Source organism: Onychomys torridus, chromosome 5, assembly GCF_903995425.1.
Source record: "Onychomys torridus chromosome 5, mOncTor1.1, whole genome shotgun sequence".
In the NCBI taxonomy this organism is placed as follows: domain Eukaryota; kingdom Metazoa; phylum Chordata; class Mammalia; order Rodentia; family Cricetidae; genus Onychomys; species Onychomys torridus.
In genome coordinates this window covers 42,720,581-42,748,518 of record NC_050447.1, presented here as the reverse complement: position 1 = coordinate 42,748,518, position 27,938 = coordinate 42,720,581, and the positions used below count along the sequence as shown (strand labels likewise).

At 42.4% G+C, this 27,938-nt stretch overlaps 1 protein-coding gene across 1 annotated transcript in view; it reads right to left on the bottom strand.

The window, feature by feature from the left end:
- Positions 1 to 27,938, bottom strand: part of Wwox (WW domain containing oxidoreductase) — a 934,838-nt gene that overhangs the window by 615,845 nt on the left and 291,055 nt on the right. The window contains exon 8 of the mRNA XM_036188074.1: positions 27,559 to 27,823. Coding sequence (XP_036043967.1) covers positions 27,559 to 27,823 — 265 coding nt within the window. The remainder of the gene's footprint in view (positions 1 to 27,558; positions 27,824 to 27,938) is intronic.

The window sequence follows — 27,938 nt, the reverse complement described above, 5'->3', positions numbered from 1 at the left end:
TGTGGATTTGCCTGCTCTGGATATATTGTATAAATGGGATCACATATGGTGTGACCTCTTGGGTCTGGCATGATGGCCTCTTCTAATTTAAAAGCAACAAAAGCCCATACGAATGCAACTCTCATTCTATAGAGTACTTCTTCTGACAGAAAAAAATAATCTATGAAACAGAATATTCTTTCTTAAAAAACTGTGTGTGTTGCTTATACTGCTGATGCCCTCTCATGAGAGACATTATTTATGAGGCAAATAAAAGGAAGTTTGGTAATTCACCTTCCAAGGAGTGTGGGGATGGGAGGTCTCTATAAACAAGCAGGTTGTATAGACAGAAGATAAGACCATAACCTGGGAAACTTATAGGTTATAAGATTTTGGGTACACAGAAGTCATTTTTTTTAGGGATATTGGACTTGGGGGTCATAAAATTCATAGTACTGTGTGTATTTGTATGTGTGTGCAATATGTGTACGTGTGGGAGGTATGCATACTTACATGCTTCCAGCGGTCAGAGAAGTATGTTGAGTGTCCTGCTGTATCTTTCTTACCTTCTTTCCTGAGACAGGGTCTCTCACTGAACTTGGAGCTAAGCTGGTACCAGCAAGCCCAGAGACTCTCTGGCTTCTTCCCTTGTAGCCGCTGCAGTTACAGGCACATGCGTGGCCACACCTGTCTCTTATTATAGAAGCTAAGCATTTGAACTCAGGCCTTCTTACCTGGAAAGCATTCTTACCCACTGAGCCATTTCCATATCCCACAGCCTGATGATTCTTTAGCAAATGCTTTCTCAGCACCGCTGTGGGAAATGGCGCTGTGTGGTCTGTAGGTCGGCATGATTTCCAACCCCTTTGGAAAATGTGTAAGACAAGATGAGACATGAAGCACTAACTAGTACTCCTCTCTCAGGCATTTTTTGAGGAATCAACAACCATCATACAGGCATAAGGGGGGCTGGAATGTCTGAGGAGAGGTGCAGTGTCTATTTCTCAGAAGGGATGGGGAACCCCCAGAAAGTGAGGCATCCAAGTAAGAGGTTCACTTTTGTATAGATGGTTAAAAGAAGGTACAGATAGATCTGCATAAAACTCTGATCCACTTCTGATGTAGCTGCTAAACTTCAGCTTTACCAGGTAAAGGACGGGGTTCCTTGAAGGAAGAGTTGAAAACACACAGGAACAGATGCAGCACACAGGAAACACCGAACATATTATAGGCATTTGTCACCACTGTTCTTAGTCAGGATTTTGGGTGAGGTGCTTTGTGTGAGAAACAGGAAAGAGAATCACTGACTAGGCAACTAGTACGTAAGATACATCGATGCCTACTGTCTCATTTTCTGTCCCAGGCATCCAGATACGGCTTATTCAACTCAAATCAATATAAGCGACAAGTCAAGCCTTTCCTTTTGCAAACACTCCAGATGTGCTTGTGTAACCCAGTGATGAGAAAGGCAACAAGGAACCAACACAAATGACCAGTCATGTACTATCTGGACCATGCTTGAACCTTCTACGAAGTTAAAGAACACATGCTACGTCTCATGGAAACATCCCCTGTCAGTATCAACATGGGTTTGGATCCCTTGCTTTTCAATGGTGCTCCTTTTCAGCCATCTAGCATTTCATGAAGCATCTTAAGAACTGCTTCAATTGCCCTTACCACATCTAAATATATATACTGTGAGGACACTTCCAACATATATTCTGGAGAACACTGGTGCCAAGGTTCTCATCCCTCTGTGCTGTGCATTCTGTGTTTTCTGTCGGGTACAGCAAGAGCAGATGCATTAACATGAGACTGAACTGCAGCAGGGATCAGCACTGACATGAGGCAACTATTTCCTCTTAGCAAAGGTAGGCAAAACAACCAGTCTCCAAGCCAGTGCGCAGCAATGTCGCGGTGCCTGGAAAGAGGCAGGATCAGAGGACACTTCACAAAATCACAGTATTCCCAGGGTGGTAGAGAGAGGTTACTATGGTGAAGTCCTGGGAGGGGACAAGCATGGGTACCCAAGACAAACAGTGGGGTTGGGGCAAGACCCTGGGAAGCAGCCGCAGCTGGCCCAGATGTCATCAGTGTGGCTCTCCCAGTGCCCACTGACTCGTTTCTCAGAGCTAATCAAGGGGAACGGAACTAGTCCGGGCAGCAGGGCGAGTTTACAACAACTGACAGTCACTATAACATACGCCAGTTTGTATTAAGATGTTATCGCACCTTTCCCGTTCTAATCACCAATTATGACTCTATTACTCCTTCTTGGCAGTTCATCTGCTCCTGCCTCCGCTAAGGGCGACTTGGAGACGGACCTCTGATCTCCCAGTTCCACTTCAGTGAGCGCTCAGCACGGCGGCTGTCATCTGTAGACACTGAAGAGGGGAGGCATTGCTTTGGCTCAGATAGCTGTACCTGACCTTACAACAATTTACTAAGGAAATACCTGCCTAATAGCGGTGCGAGCGCCGTTTCCTTTACGCTCGCCACCGCACCGCAAATTAGCGACAACAGGATAAATCTATGGCCGGCTCACTAGACACTTCATTAAATCACTGTTCTCCTGCCTTGTAGCACGCTAATAGAATCACAGCCCTCGTTAGCTACTGAATAAAAGATCAATCACAGACTTTGAAAGCTCTTGCTACCAGCTTCCAGAGGAAACAAGGAAAGGTTGGAGGGGAGAGGAGTGAGCTAGGGAAGAGAGGGCGATATTTAGGATCATCACTGAGATTCTGAATGGCCTCGCTACAAGCTGCTTCAATTACCTTTTCCACAACTGACTCCAAGCCCAATACTCAGAGGAACTTGTTAAGCCTGCTTCCAAGAGCAGAGCTCTAATATATGACTGCTAGACCCTGGTCAAAAGTTCATAATGTGCATATGTAAAAAGGTACTAAATTGCCTGAGGGCTAAAACCAGAGGAGTTTAATTGTAGCAAAATGCTGCAAATGGTCTGCTGAGGGTCCTTCTGTGGGGATACTGCTGGCTCTGGCTGATTGAAGTATGGAACATAAAAGCCTTACAACAATATTTCCTTAAATGCCGGGGAAGCTGCCAGCAGTTGGTACTGCATGAATGTTACGGAGCAAGAAAAACATTTTCCTCCCTAAAATAAATAGAGTATTAAAAACTGCCCCAGCCCATAATTCCAAAGCTGGATGGAAAAAAGGGAGGGCCCTGCGATAATAAATAAGGTATAATTCACAGGGCATGTCCCTTCCACTCATAGGGTGTTTTTACACGGGGCACATGGAACAAATTCAGGAATGACCTGTGGAGAGTTTTTGGTCCAAGAATGGCTGAGATTTTTGAAAACAGTGCTGTGCTGAAGTAACAGCTGCCCCTGGATGCCTTGCCCATCTCTCTAGGTTATATGGACCTGGGTGGACATTTTGCAGGGGGACCTGTTTGGTTTGTCTTTATTTCTTCTTGCTTTAAAGGAGTCCTGGATTTGTACCACAGGCTACGTACCACTGGCTTCTCTTCTCTGGATTTGTTTCTTGTATGCAGTAGTCTCTAACTCTTCTCTCTCTCTTCTCTCTCTCTCTCTCTCTCTCTCTCTCTCTCTCTCTCTCTCTCATTATTAACTATCTTTTCATTTGGGTAAATGACCATGGAAGTACAGAGGCTCTGACAGGGACTTCTTGGAGGACCAGACACAGGGCACTGGAGGAACTACGAATCAGCATATAAACAAAGAATTAGAATTCTAATGTACAAGGATTTTTGAGAGTGAAGGGTATCATTTTACTTGGGTTAAAAAAAAAATCAAACGGAATTTTTTAGCTTTATGAGAGCACCAAACTTCCAGCAGGGACTAGACAACTTAACCACCACCAAAACAGGTGGATAGCCACCAATGGAGATCAGTATGGGTAACAAGAGGGAAGTGTAGCTGGGAGTGAGATGATCAACACTCATGCCCCTGTTGCCATCTGCATACCGCATTTCTCAAGCCTTGCCCTCCAAGGAAAATACTTGCAAATTTCTCATGAGAATCATGAGGTGATTCTTCCAGCAACAATTTGAAGCTGAACTCAAAGCATCCATCCTCTATTTATGGTCACCAGAATGGCTCAAGGTTCACTCCACCTTGCTATGACACCAGACTGGTACAGAATATTTTTATTGCACCACACATTCAGGAAGTGGTCATATCCAATGTCCATTTAGTTTCGTAAAAGCAAAGACCCAGCAGGTGACAGGTTTTATCTGCCACAGGCCACACACATCTGCTTTTTCTCCTATAAAATGGTGGAGACCTGAAGGAAAGCCAGATCTGTGCCAATTTCTGTTGTGTTCTCAGTTGGGTAGGACTGATCTATGCACTTGAGACACAAGCCTTTTGGGTGGAGGGGTGGAGAAGAGAGAAAGAAATGAGTGCCCTGGAAAACTGTTCTTTCCTCAGAGTGAAACAATTAAGCAGCTGTTAGAATGGACAGACATGGCCTGATGATCACATCCCAGAAGGCAAAATGGACCTCATTCTTGCAACACATCTCCTTACCTACTCCTGGCCACAGAAGATCCCAAATACCAGAGGTGTAAGCCAGCTACTTCGGCTGGAATATCACACTGCTGGCTAGGCTAGCTGCATGGTGCATGCAGAGCCGAGAGTCAGAGCTGGATTGGTAGGAGCCCTGGAAGCTGTGCTAAGGCAGGCAGTGAGGAATAGCCTTAAGGTATAGATATTTGAATCTGATGACCTGCTCCATCACCTAGCAACTGTGCGGCCAAGGAAGGTCATTCAGGGCCTTGATTTCCTGACTTGTAAACTGGGAATAATAATTCAGAACCTCTTTTCTGTGAAAAGCAAATAGAATGACTTATTTAAAAACAATTCTTGGTCCACGGTCTCCAACAAAAATGATGCTAAGGATACTCAGTGAGAACAACACCAACTAACCCATTCTAAAGGATGCTTACAGATTTCAGTTCAGTTTTAAGGGAAGCCACTTGGACTCTATGAATCACAATACTCTGGGAATGTCCAAGCTACCTAACACTCGAGGCCTATCTTAGCATGGGGATGAATAAGATGGATATATGTGATAATATTCATGGTCATAGGCTAGTGGCCCAGGACCCACTAAAAAGCAGAAAGATTTCTCATGATTCTTTCCTTTCACTCTTAGCCAGCTCGTTCAAAACAACAGGAGATCCCAATAATTAACACCAAAATTCATAGGGTGGTTTTTGCTTTCCCAGGTTACTGACTGTGGTGTATATTTCCACTTCTTCTGTGTTGCAAATGCTCCCTCTTCATCCTACCTGCTGTATGAAAAATAATTTTAAAAAGGAACTCATTAAAAAATCACAATGAACATACCAACTGCCACCAGAGAACAAAGTCACACAGGTAAGGAGATTTTCAGGGCAGTGATGGATTGAGTTTTTAATACTTGCTGAAAATGCTACACTTGAATATGTATAAAAGGCTATGCTGAAATAGTCTATGGTAATTGTAATAATAATAAATTGTCCTGGTTTTATGACTATCAGCAAAATACCCCAATACCCACAGACTAAGCTGCAGGACAGATTTGTCTTTATGGACACTAGAGGAACAGCCTGCTGTGGGGTAACCTTCCAGGAAGCAGGCAACCTGGCTTTATGAATACCCTCACATCTGCATCCTTGAGTGTCCCTCTGTTTAACTCTTGGCACTTGACAAAAGGATGAAGCCCGACATGCTGGCTTACTGGCAGAGCTGCTTAAGGCAATGATCACACTTGGTTAGTTCAAAGAAGAGGAGGCCAGCGGATCAAGTGAGTGCTTTTCTGTAAGAAAACTATTTTTGATTTATAGGAAAAGACATCAAGAGGCACTCTGCTATCTCGTAACTTTTTTTCTTTTGCTTTCATCTGTTTCCTCAACTGTGCATGACAATAAAAACATGGCTACAGGGTACGCATATCCTGTATGACTGAGAATCTACCTGTGAAGCTCTAAGCTCTACCACTCCCTCCATGCCCCAAACATGAACAGCTTTGGTACTGAGCCCTGAGAGTGCTGGAGATTCTGCCATATGTAGACATAAAAATAAATCAGTATCCTTACTGGGGATCAGGAGAGACAGCTGAGCAGTTAAGAACATTGCCGCTCTTCCAGAGGACCCATGTTTGGGTCCCAGCACCCACATGGTGGCTTACAATGGTCCATAAACTATAGTTCCAGAGACACAATGACCTCTTCTGACCTCTGCAGGCACCAGGCATGCACATGGTACATGTATACACATGCAGAAAAATTGTTATATACATACAATAATTACAGGATTTAAAAAAATCTTTGCTGGAACTAAGAGGTAAGGATGAAAGTGCTTCTAAACTTAAACAGTTAAGGCATCCAAAGAAATGCTCAAGAGTACACAGCTGAAGTTTGGTTAATCATTTTTAAAAATGGTAAAAATTAGGGGAAAGTGACAGATATGCTGTTGAGAAGCTCCTGAAGCACCTGGGAAGAAGAGCCTTGACTCGGTGGGTTTTTGGATAAAGAACTAACTGTTCATGAATCTTTAATGTACAGCTTCTTAGGATTTCAAATTCAAGTCATACAGTTTGGGGTTTGTTTGTTCATTTGTTTGTTTGTGTTTCCATTTTTCATGACATGGTTTTTCTGTGTAACAGTGACAGCTGTACCAGTACTCACTTTGTAGACCAGGCTGGCCTCAAACTCATAGAGATCCACCTGCCTCTGCCTCCCCAGTGCTGAGATTAAAGGCATGCATCACCCACCCAGCTAAGTCATACAATTTTTAATCTGTGATGTCTAGTGGGCCTTTAGGATGAGCAAATGGGTAGATGGTGTTATTTTAAATGTGTAACAGCATCTAAACTAGAAAATGAGTTATTATAACAATCATTGGCGAATGTAACGGTCCTCATTAATGAAGCATACACATGTAGTGCTGAGTAGACTACAACTAAACCATCTACCTTGAAGACTCTATGTAAAGAGAACACAGGAACAGAAGCAGGAGCAGGGGAAGTGGCAGAAACATCCACAGCCACAGCACACGGCCAAGATGATGAAGATGGATAGAAAAGATGAAGTGGTAAAAGACAGACTCAAGAACCATTGGAGCCCATTCTACTCAGGAGATACACATCACCCACTGGCTGAGTGTTCAAACACTGTTTATGTCATGTACCATTCTAAACTATCTAGTTAGATAAGAGAGATGCATTCATTCAAGACACACTCAAGAGGAGATACCATTAAGCCAGAACTAAGGGCATATCTCAGAAGATGGTTAAAAGGATGTTTCATCATTCTGCATAGGTGTGAGCTGGAAAGGGTCTCTTGGAAACAGTCCTAGCTTTGGTTTCCTCCTCTGAACTATGGCTGTAGCCTAGATAAGCTCTACGGTCACAATAAATGTTGGGGTATAAGAGATGGCAAAAGCAGGCCCAACCCATCTTAACCATGTTGAGTGCATAAGGATGTCTATCTCCAAGTCATCAGCAATAATATATTCCCTCTAAGTTATAATTTAAAAGACTCATTAGCCTGGAAAATGTCAAATAATCATACAAATTAAGTAAATTAAATGCAGAAGTGACACAGCAAGTGGAAAGTATTGGAAATAAAGAGTTTGGAGTGTGTGTGTGTGTGTGTGTGTGTGTGTGTGTGTGTGTGTCTCCATTCTCCTGTCCCAATAAAGATACACTAATCACTTCATCACCTTCCCCTCCCCAAACTCAACATCTCCAAGCTAATTCCACCCCCAACTCACATACAGATGAAACCTAGTGCCACCTATGGCCATCCACTGGTATAGGTGTGAGTTTGTAAATAAATATATACATATATATGTATGTACAAACATAATACATTTATATAAGTACATATACATCTGTGTGTATATTTAAGCATATATATATGAACACACATATATGTATATTCTTATGCATGTACACATCTACAAAGACACACAGAAACATATTTCATTGTCAGATTGTCTTCACAGCATGAATGCTAACATTCATTATTTTTCACACATTACACAGTAAGTTTAAATGACTGCTTGTGCTTTAAATGTGGGAGAAGAGAGTAGATGAAAAGCTAAGACTAGTCTGTATACCAGTGAAATGAACACTGATGAGCAGGAGATAGGAGGGAAGAGGAAAAACCTAAACACTGGCCTTGGGTCACGCATGATGAGAACAGGTCATGCACCTTCATCTCCTGGGGTGTTCCTATTAGAAACCAGGAGATGAGAATCCCAGCATGGAAAACCATATGTGCTGGTGGGGTCCCCACAAAAGCTATCAAAGTAGACACTTTCTTAAAGTGGCTGTTAAGACTCCAAACGAAGGCTTTGCTCTTGGGAATAAAATGTTGCGAATGTAAAATTAACAGCAAGAATACTGAATCAAGGAAAGGATGGAGCTAGAGGGATGGCTCAGCAGTTAAGAGTCTGTACTGCTCTCCCAGAGCTCCAGAGTTCAGATCCCAGTCCCATATCCGTCACCTTACAACCACCTTTACCTCCAGCTCCAACGAGACCCAAACCTCCTTTCTGGTCTCAGTGGGGGCTGCACATACGTGCATATATATGCATGCAAACACACAAACACAAATCCAAATATAAAATAAATGAAGGAAAATAAAGAAAAACAGATTCTGTACTTCCAACCACTAGCTTTGAAGGAACTTATCTTCACTTGACTGGGACACATGTACATGTCACAAAGCAACACTTGGTAATGTTTACTCCCAAAGACTCGTAAGAAGCCATTCCTCTGGAAGAATCCAAACAACAATCTGGACTAAGAGAAAACCTTTACTGTGGCATTTCTGCAGAGGAGCTTTAGCTAATGATGGATAATCCTGTCCTGAGAGCCATAACAGAGATCCAAGGAAAGTTCATGGAAACGTCCAGTCATGAGGATATCAATAAGAAAACAACAACAAAGCCGAGGGTGCAGGCGCGCGCGCGTGCACACACACACACACACACTCTCAGAGGGAATGTCTCCATTCAATGGGAACATACATCAAGTCTCTTGAATACATTGGAGATTAATATTGTAGGAAGAGCACACACTGTGTGACATTTCAACATCACACAAGCCATCCCTCCAGTAGTATCACCCACCACAGTGCCTGCAGCAATGTTGCCAGCCTATGGGGAACAGACATCTTTTCTCTCCAAACAATGCAAGCTAATCTTCCCAGGGGCGATCCGTCAACGCCAGGAGTGCTAATTTGATAGCTCCGTCATCAGATGGCATCACAAATTTCATTACATATTTTAAATCATGTTAACATGGTTTGTTAATGTTGGAATTCACTAAAAGGCCACAGCTATTTAAATAATGAATGGCCACAATAATGGTATACATATTACAAAAGTGACACACATATCTTCCCCAGATCCTCTTCTTGGGGTCTTACATCATTAGTTAAGAATCATCAACAGAGAGATCTATCAAGACGTTTCAGAGAGGCTACAGAGTCACATTTGAAGCCATAATTTGTAGGAATTTAACAATATACCTATCTGAAGGAAGAATACATTAAATTACATTCGAAGATTGTCATGTACTGGCTCCATCAGAAAGCCTTAGGAAAAAGAAATTTAATTCTACTGCCTAAACAAAACAACAAAAAGAAATATTTAGTTGAGCACTAAATTACACTTAAAGATCAGATATTCTCCTTCCCTTGTTCATTTATGAACACATGCTCACATGTATAGATGAGCAAATTCATTCAGAAATGAGTATATCCCATAAGTGTGCTTGTCCGCTGAATGCTCATGCTCCTGTCACACTACAAAGTCTTGTTTCTCCCAGTTCCCCTCCCTCAGTGTTATGGGTATCATTTCTCCTGCTTCCGTGCCCTCAATGCTGTCTCTGCACATACTCGGGGCATTACTAAGTGCTCAAATCTTGCAGCCCATCTCACAGCCGCCATTCTAAAGGTCTTCCTCTTCCCAACTCACTTTTTCCTTTCACAAAAGGATCCCTAAGAAGCCCAGACACCACTAGAGCCAAGAAACAATCTGTGGTACAAATGTAGGACTGGCGCACTCCAGTCAGTGGGAAGGGACTAGAATCCCACTCCATGGCCTAGTGTTAAGTGGCCTTGGGCAAAGCTATTCATCTCCTTCCAGCTCCCCTGATAGTGGTGAAGAGTATTTATTGAGTGTGATAGTGTATACCAGGAATCCCAGCACCTAGGAGTCTGAGGCAGGAGAATCTCAAGTTGGAGGGCCCCTACAAAATGAGACTGCATCTCTAAAATAAAGAAAACAAACGAATGAAAAAGAATATTATCTTCACAGAATCAATGTCAGAAATGCCTCAACTCCTGGCATGCAGCAGGTACTCAATAAAGATGGCAAACAAAAAACTCAGCCATCACTGTCCTCACTGCCATCATCACCACTGTCCTCACTGCCATCATCACCACTGTCCTCACTGCCATCATCACCACTGTCCTCACTGCCATCATCACCACTGTCCTCACTGCCATCATCACCACTGTCTTCACTGTCATCATCACCACTGTCCTCACTGCCATCATCACCACTGTCCTCACTGCCATCATCACCACTGTCCTCACTGCCATCATCACCACTGTCTTCACTGTCATCATCACCACTGTCCTCACTGCCATCATCACCACTGTCCTCACTGCCATCATCACCACTGTCCTCACAGTCATCATCACCACTGTCCTCACTACTGCCATCCCCACTGTCCTTATCAGCAATAAAACATCCTAAGAGCCATAATCCTTCACAAAGTCCTCGGTGGTATCTGTTACCTACATCTCTGTGATGGTTGGTGCTCTCAATTTCGAAACACCAGGAGACCAGCCTCTAGGCACATCTGTGAGGGAATTTTTTTTTTTAGGTTGGGGTTAACTAATTTGGGAAGACCCACCCTGAAATGTGGGTGGCACCATTCCATGGGCTAGAGTCTGGTGTTTCATAAAAAGACAGCAAGCTGAGAATGGGTATTCCTTTCTCTCTGCTTCTTGACTGAAGATGCCATGTGACTAGCTGCATCATGCTCCTGCCGCCATGCCTTCCCCGTCACAATATACTGTCTCCTCAAACTACAAGCCAAGATTAACTCTTAAGTTGCAAACCAATGATTTTGTCACAGCATCAAGAAAAGTAACTAATACAGCTTCCTTGAGGTGGGAATCCCTGCAAACCCACATTCATCACTTGAGCCTTCATTATAAACACCAAGTCTGTCATGAGCTAAAGTTTGAAGGTTTGCTAGTCATAATTTTTTACATTGTGATTTGATAAGGTTTTACAGACTGTCATGACCGAGTTTTCATCCCCCTTAACTTAGTCCCCAATCCAGGACTCTATCTATCATCCTCTGGTGCATACTTATACCCAAATTTTCCTTTTGTGTCATATTTACTTCCCATATAACCTACAAGTGTCAATCAAGATGCTATCTCTAATCTGCAACTTCATCCAACTCTACACGTAAGGGAGGAAGCTCCATGATCCGGTTGGTACTCATGTCACCTTACTTCATCATTCTCATCACTCTGTCCCTTCAAAGGTAAGCACAAAGGGCACGCATAATACCTGACTCATTTTGGTTCTTGCTAACCCTTATAGCATATCACACAAAAGAGGCACTTGGTAAAGGTTTATCAGACAATAGCAGATGAAATAGTGTGGAACAATGGTGAACTTAAAAGGACCCAAGGAGATATAGTAAGCCCTGAAATAAAGTTTGTCTTGAAGCTTGTGTAAAAATCAGCATTAAAAAATAAAAATAAAATACAATCAAGAAGACGAATAACAATAACAACAAACAACAACAAAAACCATTTGTGGTATTATGGTATAATCCTAATAATTCAGGTTATTATATGATATAATCTGAACCAGAAGGCTCACTAAAATTCAAAGCCAGCCAGGGCTGCCTAGTAAGAACCTGTCTTCAAATACCAAAACAAAAATCTAACCAAACAAACACACAACAACAGCCAAGCAGAGGCCAGTAGGTGTAAGTATATTGTTCCATTAAATATTTGCTTCAGAAACAGACAAATATGAATACTTCACATTTACTGGTTCCAACAAAGAAAAACAATTTAGTAGCATTCAAAAAAGTTTAAAAATACCCCTTTATGAGCAACGTAAGGCACCTGATCAGCAACTGCTAAGGAGTGTCACCCAAGGTGTTGGAAGCACAGGAAAGAGTTCCTTTAGCAACACACTCAGAGACTAAGCCTGGGTTAGTGAGAAACTGAGATCAATGGACTTGTTGGCCATTGCTTGTGTATCAGCTAAGAAGCCAGCAGAGGTCCTTTTGTCAAATTTTTAATATATGTTCCTAGTTAAAATATCCATGATAAAAATTTGCTCGTAGCAAATTCATGTGGGGAAATGCAGTTGGGCACTCCTGAAAACTATTTGTACATGAAGAGGAACTCTCAGTGGGAAAAGCTATGAAAAGTCAGTTTGGGGAAAGAGGGTTTGAATTAAAAAGAGTTTAACTATATGTGTGTGGTTCAAAAACCAGATTAAAGTATTTAATTAACCTAACAAAACCTACCTTGGGTCAAGAAAGACCAAAAAGGTGACCAGTGCTGACCCAATGCTGTTCAGGGAGTTTCATTCATAAATATCCAGTTTAAAACCCCACAATTCTGCAGGATCCAAGTGGCAGTGCTGGGCTAGGGAGATGGCTCGTGAGTTAAAGGGCTTGACCTGCAAACCCAAGGGCCCAAGCGTGGATCTTGCAGGAGGCTGGACATGGTAACGAATGCCTGTAACCCCCAGTGCTCCTGCGGCAAGTGGGAGGCAGAAAGAGGAGAATCCTTGCAAGCTGGTGGTCCAGCCAGTCTGACATAAACAGCAGTAAACAAGAGTCCAGGTGGAAGGGAGGACTGTTGTCTGACCTCCACACACCTGCTGTGACACATGAAGCCCCACACTGAAGTCCCACGTGTACACACACAAGATTTTTTTTAATGGCAGTGCTGAATTGGCTAGCTTTGGCTTCTTTACCCAAAACAGATGGTGAGCCCACGTGCTAAAGCAGTGGAGTATAAGTTAAATAAACCAATATAATCATCCAGTACTTCCTGTCTATAAGCAACCATGACATGACTATTGTCAGTGTTTGCTGTCTTCACAAACCATCTTAATAAATGAACTAAATAAGAAATCAAATTCCCACCAAGATATGTTTAAGGCAGAAAACAACTTGTTGGGAAGGACCTTAGTGAACATAAAGGAAAGGGAATGATAGGAAAGCAGGAAGCAAAAACCAAAAAAAAAAAAAAACAAAGAAAGAAAGAACTATGTGTTGATCTGACTAGATGACACATGTATTAAAATATAATATGAGGTAAATGACAAAAACATTGGCCAGCTGGGCACCGGCATACTTGCTAAGGAATATGGAGTGGGAAGGATGGTTCAGTTGGTTGGTGTAACCTTTTGCTTTGCAAGTGTGAAGACTCCCATGTAGAAAGCTTGGTATGATGGTACCTGCTTGTCATTCCAGGGCTGAGGATGTGGAGACAGGAGGATTGCTGGGACTAGCTGGCCAATAGGTTAGCTCCAAGCCAATGAAAGACCTTGTCTCAAAGGTTGGCAGTAGTTCTGAGAATAACCTTCAAGGTAGGCCTCTGGCTTCCACATGTACATACTTGTACCTACACATATGTGCAGACACACACTAAAGAAAAGCAATTAGTTGCTGCTTAAGGCCAGCTTGGACTAGATAGGAAGGTCAGTTCAGGCTTCATTGAGATCCTGTCTCAAGCAAATAACAAACATCAATCAGGTGCTGTCTTGTGAGTCATCAACAAAACACACTTTTAAAAAGTGTTCTAACATTCTGAAGACAGAAATGGTTTTCTTAGAGTCTAGTTTTCCAGCATACTCTGTATCATATAATCTCTTTTGCTAAGTGAGGCTAATACAGACAAGTGTCGATAAGAATACATCAGGATAAAGCAACTTTTGGTCTATGAGATTCTAGGTCAGGTGTGATGGTTCACACTTTTGGTCCTAGCACTCAGGAATCAGAGGCAGGTGCATTTCTGTTAGTTTAAGGCTATCCTGGTTTATACAGCAAGTTCCAGGAGAACCAGAGCTATACAATAGAAAGACCATGTCTCAAAAACATCATATATATATATATATATAGGATGTGTGTGTACATATAATTATTTATAAATAATTAATTATATATAGGATCAACATAACTGTATATAATTATATGTATAGAATCTATATATCTATATCGAGAGAGAGAGAGAGACTGATTGATTGATTGATTCTAGGAGGTATGCCTATACTTCAACCTAAGTCACTTTAGTAATTCAAACTGGACCTCCTTCTAAAAGGGATCTAAAGCAACTAAAAAAAAAATCCAACAGAAAGCAGGGCAGATAAGATTTTAGAAGCCTTCAAAACACAAAGTTAATACACTAAAAACTGACTTGCAAATGGGCAGAGGGACAAGAGCTTATAAAGCACATCCTGTTAAAACCTCATTATCAAATGGAAGGTTTGTGGTGTTCCTCCTAGAATTTCCTTGCAATTAGGGACCAAAGGGTGCTTGGCACCTGCAGAGCTTCCACTCTCTCATGCAATAGATAAACAAGATAAACAGCAAGAGCTGTTTTCTATGACCTTGACAATCAGGAAAGGCCATGGTGGCTGGCAAGATCTGAAGCAAATGAACAATTCCCAAGTTGCACTAGGTGCCACAGGTTTGAACTTTGCCTTTACCTCTAACAACCTCCAGATGCTGGACTGTCCCCTCTGTTTTACAACACAGAGAAGACCTCCTGGGAAGGGGCTGCTGGGATTCATTCAGACCCGGGATCTTGCTGCAGGTTCAAGGTCCATGCATAGCCTTTCTACTCCATCACACTGTCTTCCAACTTCAACCAAACAGATGAGCACACTCCACCCAGGCCATGTGCCTTGGAGTCTTGGGAAGTAAATAGGCTGATTTACAGAAGATACTCCTTACAAAGCCAGTTCGAGTAAACGTAAGGTGTTGTATTGTCTTTCAGGACTACTTACCAGCCAGAATTCTGAGGGAGGAACGAACCTCTAATATAATGAATTACCAATGCAATTACACATGGGAAAACAACAGTGGCCAAGTGGACTTGGAAGAGGTGAGTTCAGCTTATAAGGTTTTGTTTTGGTTTCAGATCTAAAAGGTCTCTCATCACCCTGGGGCCAAAGATGAACCCAAGGGAACCTCTTCCTGCCTTGGCAATGGAAGGAAAGATGAAATACAGCCAGGCAAAATGCACCAATGCTGCAGAATCAGGGTGCCCAGGATGAAGGGCATATCCTTTTCAGGCAGCAGAAACTGTCTAGCTTCTTCCTAAGGCTTGGAACAAAAGGGCAGAATGGAAGAAAGTGTTGCTCTCCCTTGTGTATGCTGAAGAACTAGATCCTCCCGAAGGATGTGGTAGTTACTTTCTTCTGAACATCTTTGCAAACCGTTCCTTATTAGAAATCTGCTTGGGCTAAGCTTGAGATTTCACCCCTGGTTGAGATGTTAACCATGCTACTTTCATTAGGTCAGTCTCATGCCGCAGAGACTCAACAAAAGGATCAATGACACACTGCCCACATGGAAGCCAGGCAGCAATGCTGAACTAAAAGAGGAAAAAGTAGACTCTCTGTGTTCACCTGCCTAAGAATATTAAAATACGAAAAAATTTTTGAGTTCCCAGATTTTATGGCCGTTTTTTTCCTTTAAAGAATGAGAATACTAAGAAAACATCAGGCCGGCCTCAGCAGTTGATGTATGGTATTTTTTTTGGATCTAGCAAATATACTTTTTATAACTTTTCTCTGAAACAAGGAACTTCGTGGCTCAGGTTACTTGGACACTGTTTATTCTTCTCCTTTTCTGATCACTCAGAAGAGGTTTCTCTCTGTTCTTCAAATAAATAAGATTCCCCAGCTGAACAAACACCATATATTCTCCAGGATTCTTGGACTTCTTAAAGGATATTTTACTTTCTCTCTCTCTCATTTTTTTTTAATGTAAATGATTAAAGAGACCCATCACAGGAAACTCAAGTAGCAAATGGTGATAGTGGTATTAATCCTCCAAGAGATGCACAGAGAATCAGAAAGCCTCCTCTAGGGAAAAATTGCTATTTCTAGAATGTTCTGAGATGACTAAATAGGATATTTTATTAGGCAATGTAATGGGTAGGTGTAGCTAATGAAAGAAAAAAACTATAATATTCAAAATTACACTATCTTTTCAGGAAAAAAATGTAAAGACAAAAAAGATGTTCTTCTTTATTTCATCCTTTGTTAAAGAGTGCAGCAGCCAAGGTGCATTAACTGATCCCAGAGAGGGCAGAGCACCTCAAGAAGTAGAGGGAAAGTCCTCTCAGGCTGAGGAGTGATTGGCCAGATTTACCTACTTTTACTAGAAGATGTTAAGTTTCTGGCCAATTTTTGAAATTCCTATCTGATGTCAGCAACATGAGTTTCTTTAGAGAGAGAAAACAGGCCTTCTGTTAACCTCTCTACTAAGGCAATGTGAGACATGGACTCTGGGACACATGACATCCTCATTCTTCCATCTTCTTCATAAGGTTTCTTATTAAAGAACTAAATCTCATCTCCCACCACAAAGCATGATGTGTAAACATACACAGGAAAGGAACTGTGTACATAGGACACCTCTGGTGGTTCAGGAAGTGGCAGGAACAGAAGACAGGAAGGACATGATCAGCAGCAAAAGGCGGCAAGACGGAACCACAGGCAACAAGGGCCATGGCTTCAGACAAGGAGCTGTGTGTTGGATCCTGTGAGTGCTCCTGCCACAGTAGCACAGTAACAGGGACACCCAAAACACACTCAACACAACCCATAGAGTAGTGGGCAAGCTGCAAGATAACCCCCACCCCACCCCCCCCCCCCCCCACACTGCAGCACCCACTTCTCTGTGTCATGCGCTCTCCTAGACCACGCCTGGACACAGCAACTCACTTCTAACAATACAGAAAAGGAATAGGTTGTCAGACTGGTTGGCTTGGAGAGGGCTGTGTTTCTGCCCCACTAGGGGACACTGGTCCCTTTGTATCACTCTCTCTCCCCTTGCCCTGCTGCATAGTGTATCTAAATAGTTCTGCATGCCATACCTGACTCACTATTCAGTTCACCAGGGCGCTTTTAGCTCTACTTTGAGGTTGGAGACTATATATGTAGAGAAAACTAAACTCCCATTAGATGAGAGCAGATGTAAAGCGGTAAGCCCTTAGCTGGCTCTTGGAAAACATTCCTTTCTTACTGCAAGAGAAGGCACACACAGTTAGTTGTTCTGAAAACAAACTGGGACTTGAGTTTGAGTCTCCTTTATTTGTGTTAGAAAAACGTCACATCAAGGTGTCTAGCAAGTTATACAGAAATCAGTGTTCGTGGAAGGAACATTCCAGAAAATCATGGGGCAACACAAACTCTGGGCATTTGTTTAATCATGCTGGCCTCCAGCATCTAAACTGCACTGAGGCCAAAAATGACTGGAAAGAAGTGTGAAATTGGAGAAAGGAAGCCGAAAGGAGGAGGATCAAAGGCGGCCCTCACTTGAATGGAGAAGCAAGGGAGGGCTAGTGCGAGGTAGAGAGAGGCGGAGCCACCGACTGCTGGTGGGTCCACAGGAGAGAAGAAGAGGGAGATAAAGCGGGTGGCTTTCAAATCTTGGTTAAATGTTCATTAAGTAATTTGTCACACACATTAAGGGCAGATGGTAGCTTTTCTCCTCTCGGGTGCTCATTCAGGAACAAAGGCTGAGTTAGACTTGAAACGCTATAATGCAAAGGAAAGAAAAAAAAGAAAGAAAGCCTGTAGAACTGGTAGCCTTGCAAAGCCATCTCCGTTTTTAACAAAAAGGGACAATTTCTCCTCGAAGCTGAGGTGTGTTGTCAGTGGGTGCCAAGCAGGCAGCCCCCAAAAGGTTGAAATCGACCTGAGACTCTTAACCCCAGTATGCTGGAGGTGGAGACAGGGAAAGACTGCAAGGCCATCCTTAGCTACATAGGTACTTGAAGCCTGCCATGGCTATGAGACCAAAAATTAAACATGCTGGGGGCACCTGTGCCATCTTTAATTCCAGCATTAGGGTGGCAGAGGTAGGCAGATTTCTGTGAAGTTAAAGGCCAGCCTGGTCTACATAGGGAACTTCAGGCCAGTCAGGACCACACGGCAAGACTTTGTCTCAGAAAAACAAAATAAACTAGTCGAGTGGCTACTTTAACTGTGGGTCTGGTTAATCTCTCTCTCTCTCTCTTTTTGTCATATATATAATAAAGTTTAACATACTATTTTTTTTAAGAGAAAAAGAGGGAAAAAGGAGTTCAATCAAATGCACAGAGTAGAACAAGAGGGTAGCCGGGTTGGCAGAGTGCTTGCCTAGCATGCCTCAAGCCCTAGGTTCTACCCTCAGCACTACATAAACCTGCGATGGTGTTGCTTGCTTGAAATCCCAGTATTCAAGAGGTGGAAGCAGGAGGATCAGAAGTTCAAAGCCAGCCTGGGCTACCTGAAATCCTGCCTCAAACAAATAAAACACACACACATACACACACACACACACACACACACACACACACACACACACACACAAGCCTACCTACCCACTGCCTTTGGTGATACATGTCTAGTTTTTCAGATTTGTATACAAGGAGTTCATCAGCTCAATGTTTCCGGGGAGAAGAGCACCTGTGACGGGCACAGCATTCACATTAGGAGCAGGAACACCTGGTCAAGAGCCAATAAGATTCAGTTGGAAGAGAAGTGGTTTGTGGAACAAGCCAAGCACGAAGGATAACCACTACAGGACCTCTGTTCTGTCTGCCAATGGAAGAGAAATGAGCCCACAGAAGCAGAGAGTGGAGGGGTCAATGCTGGCCAAAGTGGCCAGGCTCTCAGGTAAACACTGGACAGTGTGATGATGAAGTTATTGAATGTTGCAAGAATGGTGAAGACACACTAACAGAAAGCTTCTGGTCAGGAGAGGGGAGTCCGTGGCTTGCATGGAGATGTAGCATTCCTGGTGGGCATCACCAGGCCAAGGAACTACCCCTGGGAGGGTAGACTCATCTTAAAACTTGCAAAAGAGACAGGTGGGATAAGTAGCCATTTAATGAGATAACACTTTTTCTTCCAGGATTTCTACTCCTGGCACAGTCTCTTACAAGTGCTCAGCCATGCTGGTTGGAAGTCAGCCTGTTTTTCTCCATTACTCAGCAAAGTGTAACTCTCCATTTCCCTCTCTTTAATCTCTTCCCAAGCATGCCTTCCCTAACAGGTTAGGCGTTGGTCATTCTCTGAAGCACCCCATTGTTCCCCACCATGTGGCTCTTCTCCATTCTCCTCTTCAGGGTAGCTGCTCTGATTTATAGATGCCCTGCCCTGGGAGTTTTTTGTTAACATACTAATAAAATTGTCTTCAAGCTTCCATTTGAGTCTATTTTGATATTCTTTTATAATGAAACTAAGAAACAAGATGGAACCCCAACTTTTATGAAGGGAAAGCCTCCAAATTCCAGTAACATGTCCATCTATCACATACATGGAACTGGTGATAATAGCTCTTAAGTTGTTAATTGTTGGAGGATTTTTCTGTCCTGCCATCCAGCTCCCAAATAACCACAGAGACTTCCCATTAATTATGAAAGCTCTACCAATAGCTTAGGCTTTTTTAAACTAGCCCTTATAACTTAAATTAACCCATTTATATTAATTTACTTTATTACCTGTACTCTGTATTGCCCATGCTGTTTTCCTGCTTTTTCCATGTCTGTCTGGAGACTCCCTTCTTCTTCCCAGAATCCTCTCTGACCTGAAAATCTTGCCTAGTTATAGGCTGTTTAGCTTTATATTAAACCAACCTGAGTGACACATATTCACAGTGTACAAAAAGATTATTTCACAACATTGTCCCCTTTTTGTCGAAATTAAAAGGAAAGATTTTAACTCTAACATACTAAAACTATGTACATTAAGAATATTTATCAGAGAAGAATCACATTCACAATGTCTAATCATTTATATTTGGAAAAATACTCCATTATTTAAACTATCTTGACAAGTCAAAAGCTCAATGCCTAATTTACCCCCTGTCAAAACTAAGGAAAACTATACAACTATAATAATCTAATCTCTGAGTCTAAACATCTATGCTTAATATATCCTCTATCATAACTAAGGAAAACTACAACTATAACAATCTATCTAGCCTTCAACTCTATCAAAGACCCCAGAAGGATATAATATTACTTGAATAAATAGGAAGTATAGTGCAAGCCACTTCCAAACCTATAGAAATGATAGACATCTGGCTGTTTGGACAGTCACCCAAGGTTCCTCTGCAATGTTGGGACATCCAGTCTTTTAGCCTACAGGCCTAGAATATCTGGCAAACTCCTCTATGAAGCAAAAATTTTTGAAGGACTGTCCCACCTTATCTTGGCAAAGTTTAACAGTCTTTTTCCTTTGTGCCCTGCTTGTCCAGCTTGTCCAGCATACTGTCAGTAGTCAAGACAAGTGCAGTTTCTTGCCCAAATGGCTAGTTTTGGCACACTGGAAACAAACTCCATATGGCATTTCTTTGATGCCCATCATCTTCTCTGAAGTAAATTGATGCTGCCAGAAGCAGACATGTCTCATTGTCATGAAAAGTCCTATCTTAATAACACATTTTAAATGCCATAATCTGTAGGTCTTTGAAGTGTTTGAAGATCACCTATTTATCTAGAAATATATTTCTGACATTGAAAACATACCTAACATGACTACAAGTTTGCTTGTAATAGGTGACTAACTACTAACCTGTATTTCTTTATTATCCTAAACAGTTTGTAATAATAACTTTAAAGGACTAGAAATTTACATTATATTGTTAAATGAGCTGCATAGGTACAATACCTTGAACAAGAGTAGAAACACATTCTAACAAAAATAACCTTAAGTTTGTATCAATATACAAAAGCCCATACCAATGTAAAATATTTGAGACGAGTAGTTGTTCAAAAGATGGACTGAGGGCCTTTGAGCCATGAGCCAAATAAATCCTTCCATCTAGTGTAAGGCATTTATTCATAGTGAGGTGGAGTGTAGCTAATAAATACAATGAGAATCTATATCCAGCCAACATTAAATGAATGTCATTTCACATTACAAGGCAATAATAATACCATGTGATATTTATCAAATACCTAGTATTTAGAGGCTGCATATGTATGCTGTCCATCATTTCAACACAGACCATCAGGTAGGCTTATGACCTGGTATTTGATGGGAATCTTAAGATAAGAAACTTGCTCGTGATTTAGGATGGAGGGGAGCTGGTATTTGATCTGAGAGCTGCCTTACTCTAGAATGACTTCTAACTGTTGCACAGCTCTCTAGCTCTCAACTTAAATATCTTCTCAACTTAAATATCTTTGTATCTACAATGATGTAAAAACAAAACCACCACTTTTGAATACTAAATGAAAACTTTCTTTTGAGATTACAGCCGTGGGAAGGTTAGGAAGAAGAAAAGCCCAGCCCTCCACTATTCACTCAGCACCCATCCTGAGCTTTTGAGGGACTCCTAGTACTTACCATCCTGTTTCTTTATGACATTGCACAACAAGAACCTTGTTCTCATCTGAGAGATCCAAAGTGCTTCCAGGGTGTGCCCTAGGGTGAGTGGAGTGGTAGAGTACGGGGTAGCATATTCAAAGATGAAAAGTTCACAAGAAGGAAAGAACACATGGTCTGACTGGACCTGGGCCTGGTCACGTGGAACAGACAGTCCAGGTGCTCTGCTGAACTCTCATGCACGCCCGTGGTCACACTGTAAGTAGACAGTTTAAGCAACAGGGTGGCCAATTCTTTTATTTTGTCATCAAAGCTTGCTTCCTACTGTAAAGTCTCAGCAAAGTCAGCTCCGTGCTTGGCTAGCCTCCTATCGGCCTGGAATAGGGAACACCAACTTACTTTTTAGACAGTGGGCGCAGGGAAAGAAGGTTCACAGCTTGGATCTGAGTCAGAATCCTCTTCTTGATGAGGAAGGAAAGAGTGCAGGAGCAGGGCCACCACTACACCCTGCCTTCCCAGCTTGTACAGGATGCAGTGGTTGGTTCTGCTGCAGCTACTTTGCAGCTACTTTGTAACCACGAAATGAAAGCCAGGACTTTTGCCCCCACTTCATAGTCAAACATACCTCTGGCTGCCTCAGGGTTTGAGAATATGTGAAAAGGTTAAATAGAACCCCAGATCTTTTTCCAACTATCTTTCAGTATGAATTTAGAGCTCACAGCTCATAGTCACTGAAATGATACAGAAAATTGACCTAAAGCAGGTTGACTTATTACAGGATGACTGAAGAGGAGGAGGGCAACTGAGTTTTAAAACAAGCCTAAAGATTCCGAATTCTTTGTTCTTTTGAAATCTGCCATATGCACTGACCTCAGGACTAAGCAAATATCATAAACTTTCAAGCGCTGGACAGAATGGAAAGCTGACTAATAAATCCTAGGCCAAGGATCACCTGGAGGTAAGAAGGCTGCCTGAGGCTGCAGGAAGATTGCCTCTGTAGGGAAGAAGGGAGCTGAGCCACCATAGAAGCCAAGGCAGAAAAGCTCACCTGTGGCCTGGCCACAGGGGTCCTAAAAGTCCACTTTCCTACTATAACTGGGCCTGTGAGAGCACAGAAATCAGAGAATTCCCCCAGTGCTTGGGAGGCTCATAATATTGAGATTATCAAGGAATAGAGTGAGATTCCCACATTGCCAAATGTGTTTTCTTTTCTCAACAGAAAAAAAAAGAAAAGAAAAGAAAACTGAAAAGGCCTGTTAGTCCCTCCCTCCTTGTATGGGACATGCCAATATACCAAGAAAGAGGCAAACATAAAGAGGGTCCTTGAAAACACCTCCAGAGCAGCCAGCTCCAGGTCTTTGAAGGTGGTAAAGGGACAGAAGGATTTTGCTAAAATACTAATTTAAAGAACAAATCAACATTTATTATGCCCCTCATTATGTTTTAAAATTGCACAACTATAAATCACTGGGCCGTGGGTTATTCAAGGGCAGAGTTACCCAGCTTGGCTCTGTGGAAGGTTAGAAGAATGTTAGGTTGTGCTTTCTCTGCTTATAATTTATAACTCTACAATAGGACCTGGTGTTGTGGGCCCATCCATTAGCAGGATACCCACACATCTGTTAAGACTCCCTACAATGGCTGCCTTTTCATGGCCACAGGAAGAGAAACCCAATCCTTCCAGAAGATCGACAAACTCAAGCCATTTTTTTAAAATGTGAACTGATTTGAAACACAGTTTCCTAAAACATCTGCTAAGCTCTTGTTACCCTAACACGTGATATTCTTTCCTACTGCTACCTGCCAACACAAATATTTGGTTGCTTCAAACACCCTTAGAGGCACGTGACTGTGCTCAACTTGAAATTTACATGCTGGTCCACAGAGGACCTGCTTGGCCCTGGGACCTTTGGCGAGAATGTTGTTGACCAGAGTTTAAAACTTACGTGGAAAAAAAGAAGGAAGGGGGTCAAAAAGGTGCTGTCAAATGTTTTAAGAGGAAACGTAACAACGCAATCAAACACACATGGCAGAGGCACTATAATGTGTTTGACCAAGGAAATGAGCAGGGAGGAGTTGGCAAAGGTTCTGGGGGCTAGAATGGCATTTTCTTGAACAGGCTGGGTAAGCTCTTTGTGCTGGTCTTGGGTCAGACAGAGGTCATTCTGACCCTGCAGAAGTGTCGTGTGGGAAAAATGAACATGCAGATGCCAACATTGTGATGTCAGGTGGGAGTCACCAAGATGACCATTAACTGGGATTAAGTTAGTGAGGATTGCAAAGCCCTCACACAAGATAGCATACACCAATAGGCAAAATCACCCTAGAAAATCTCTTATGCTATTAGATAACAGCACAGGTCAGATTATGTGAATTATGATGCCATGAATTAATATGCACACATAACTGTATTATGTATGCTAACATATAGTACATGCTAACACACACACACACACACAGACACACACACACACACACACACACACCTTAAAAACAGAGAATTCGACATGAAGTGCCCACATGATGTGACTTCATCACACAAACACTCTCAGCAAATTTTGGTTTCCTTTAAGACATTTCAGGGACTGCTACTGGAAAAAAATATTGGCTTAAACAACATTTAAAACAGCATATTTCCATTTTACCTATTCTTTTTATTTTATCATAAATTGAAAGAGGAATAAGCACCTCTTTTCCCAAAGCCCTAGGACATCTTGACCTGTGGCCCTCAAGAGGAAGAGGGTGGCAGAGATGTGGCTTTGCCAGTAGGGGGCGCTTTGCTGAGACTTCGTCCCTGTGAGTTTCTCATTAGTGATTATTATACTGCAGGAGGCCCAAATGCAAAAATTAATTAATTTCAAAGTGATAATGCATTTACAGCAACAATTAGAAACATATAACTGTAAAAGGGCAACATTTAAAAGACATATTACATTTAATAAAGTTGCACAAGAGCATCCAATTGTAAAATTACTGATCTGCAACAATAGTCCTTAAAGAGCCACTTAAAATAGCCTGACTCCATGAAGGGTGACCTAATTACGGTAACTAAAATCACCATAGTCACAGCGAGTCACAGCAAATAAAGAAGGGACGTCGATATTAAAACACTGCTGTTTAATGCTTATGGGAGCTAGCTGCAGCGGAGAAGGGGAGGCTGGGCTTCAGAGCGCCGGGCAGGGCGGTATGTTTTCTTCCCTGGGCCTTGTACAGTGGAGAGTATGCTCAGGCTAGGCCTATGTCACAGGGAAAAAGGCTTTCGTTAAGGCAAAATGGAGAAGGGACTTTGAAGCACAAATGGAGCCCTAGCTGTCTCTTCCCAGGGAGTCACCTTGGCACCAAGCTGCTTGGCTGTCATTCAGGAATCCACCCTGTATGTGGGATGGGAGCTCTGATACACACGGCCTGTGTGTCAATACACAGCTCCTTGAAAATGGCAGAAGTGCATCCATTGTACAAGCAACAAACACCTTAGCGCAATGGAGGCAATAAGAGGTATGTGAGGAAGACAGCACAGAGAGTGACCCTGCGGTCAGTCAGATCTGTCCTGCTGGGGACATGACCCATCCCCGCTTTACCTGGGCCTGCTGCTTCTTCCTTTTCTTGCTGCAGAGTCCAGAATACTTGCAGTGGAGCACAGACTGATGAGTGTGACTAGCAAATGCTGCATCCATCCTTCCTCCTCCCAAACTCCCTCCTCCCAACCTCCCTCCTCCTCAGCTTCCTCTTCTCTCCTCCCTCTTCCTAAGCTCCATTCTCCCTCCTTAGGAACTCAGCAATAGGAAACTCAATGCTAAAGTACCACCAGCCATCTAAACAGGTTACTATTATCACAGAAAATCTAAATGTGGCTACATGTTCCACGACCCTGCTAATCTCTACACTTAAGCTTATAAATCCAGCATTCAGAAGGGGGAGGCAGAAGGACTTCCATCAGTTTGAGGCAAGTTTAGGGACATAATACATACCAAGCCAGCCAGGGCTACATAGTGATATCCTGTTTCAAAAACGACTATATACACACAAAGTAAAGGGGTCAACGGTAACAGCTAAAGTACACTGTATGAGCTATCAAAGGTGCTGTTTCCCAATCACTTAGAGAATGGAAAGTCCCAGCCACTGTGACCTCCTGGAGACCACATAGGTAGGTGTGAGGCCACCACCCCAGGTTCTCCTGTGCAATCTTCCTGTCTTGCCAGTTATCTTACTCCTGGACTGTGTGTGAGAGGAACAGACCCATAAACCTCCCCTGCACCCACCACCAGACTTCCTCTCTGTCATGACTAAAATTACAATAGTCACAGAAAATAGAATTATCTGATTTATTGTAATCTTAAGCCTCATAACCCTTGTTATATCTATTACCCACAACTGAAGTATAAAGAAGAACTTTCTAGACATAGGTATTGCTTGCAGAACAAAGAATAACTTGAGGTCATGGAAACATGAGGTTATGTACACAGCATACTGTATATAATATAGCCACCACAAGACACATGTGGCTATTTAAACTGAAATCAAACAAAATTCAGAATGTCCTCAGTTGTACTGCCCATATCAAGGTCTCAATAGCCACAAGTGGACAATGGACAGATGGTAACCAGCAAATAAATCCCATGCCCATGATTTGGGGTATGATGCTCATTCTTGCCAATGCTCAGGACATCTCTTTGGGATGTAGGAGGCAGGTGCTTGATGCAACTTCCCTAAGTTGTCCTGATGCCCAGAGAACACAATGGGTCTTGATCAGAGGAATGCTAAGGCGAGCCTGTTGGTCTACTGTGCTAGGCAGCCACTTACCTCCCTTGCCACCACCAGAGGGGTAGCTAGTCTAATCCACAGGTCCAAGTGTGTGTGAGAGAGAATAATTTCTATCATTTAAAGACAGCACCAGTAGCAGCACCATGGATATATCAATTCAAAAGAAAGTATTTTTATTCTTTATCCCATGTGTGCATGTGTGGAACAGGCATGTGTGGTGTACACATCCATGTGTGCATGTGTATAAGTCAGAGGTAGATGTTGGGTTCTTCCTTTGACACTCTCTACTATATTTATTATTTATTTATTTATTGAGAGGCAGGCTTTCTCACTGTACTGGGGGTTACAAATGTACAAATCCATTCCCAGCTTTCACCTATCTACTGGGGACCTGAATTCAGTTATTAAGACTTATGCAGAAGGTGCTTATCCCACTTAAGTCATCTCCCTGTTCCTAAAAGAAACACATTTTTTAAAGCCTGAGGCTTGGAAAAGCAACTGACCAAATGTGCTACATAATACACACCTTTTTCATTCAAGTAACTTAGGGTTAATGAATTCACGGAAGAGGTCTTTACACAGCATTGATAAACAATCATTTTACAAAAGTGTAAAATCTTCACATTCAGCTTTGTGAATACTCCAATTCTAACCACAGCAGTGTGATTCACCCAAAAGATTTGTCTTCGGGGATATGAAGGATAACCACATTCTGGCCACAAAGCCTTCTCCAGGAAAGAGCTACCCCCAGACCTCCATTATAAGAAGCATCCAGAACATCCGATACAAAATCCACTGAATTCAAAAGAGCTTCCACCTCCTAATGCTTCTTAATCCACATTTCCCACTAACACAAAGCACATACATCAAGTGCCATTTTCCACAAAGTATACTTTAGAAGTTTGTGAATCAAAACAGAAATCACATTGAGAGGAAATAGACGACTGTTGTGCACTTCACCCCAAACCTTCAAGATTTTCAGGTGTTTTTTACCTAATACCGAAAAACAACATCCTTATCCAAGCCTCCAAGACTCTGGTAGAGCAACAGCCCCAATCTAAAGGTGATACTGACATGTTGGAGAGCCTTTGCCAATGGTGCTGCTATACTCAATGACAGCAGACTACAATGAGACCACAAGTAGATGCAAAGTTCTGGGGTTTTAGGCCCTTTTGTGAAGCTGACTGAAGGCACCTGGGAGGTACCAGCAGCCATCCACTTACCATGGACTTGGTGAATGGCCTGGCCAAGGTGAACAGCAGCGTGTACACCCATGAGTTTCGATGGATGGATGAGAACATCATGTTTCCAGGGTGCACTGCATTCGATGTGACCCCTCGTGGGGAGAGGCGACGGTGCAGCTCATTGGAGAAGAGGAGGTTACAGAGCTTGGATCTGTTATAAGCCAGCATGGCCCAGTAGTCACTCTGCGATGGAGACAGGCGGCTGAGGTCAAGTTTCCCTGAGGAATCATTAATATCTGTAAATCTGAAAAAAACAGAACGCATGACATAGAACACAGAAGACACAGCTTCTCACAGGGCTTTGGATTTTGATTTGAAATCTGAACAAAATCTGAAGATTTCATCTAGCATATCCACCA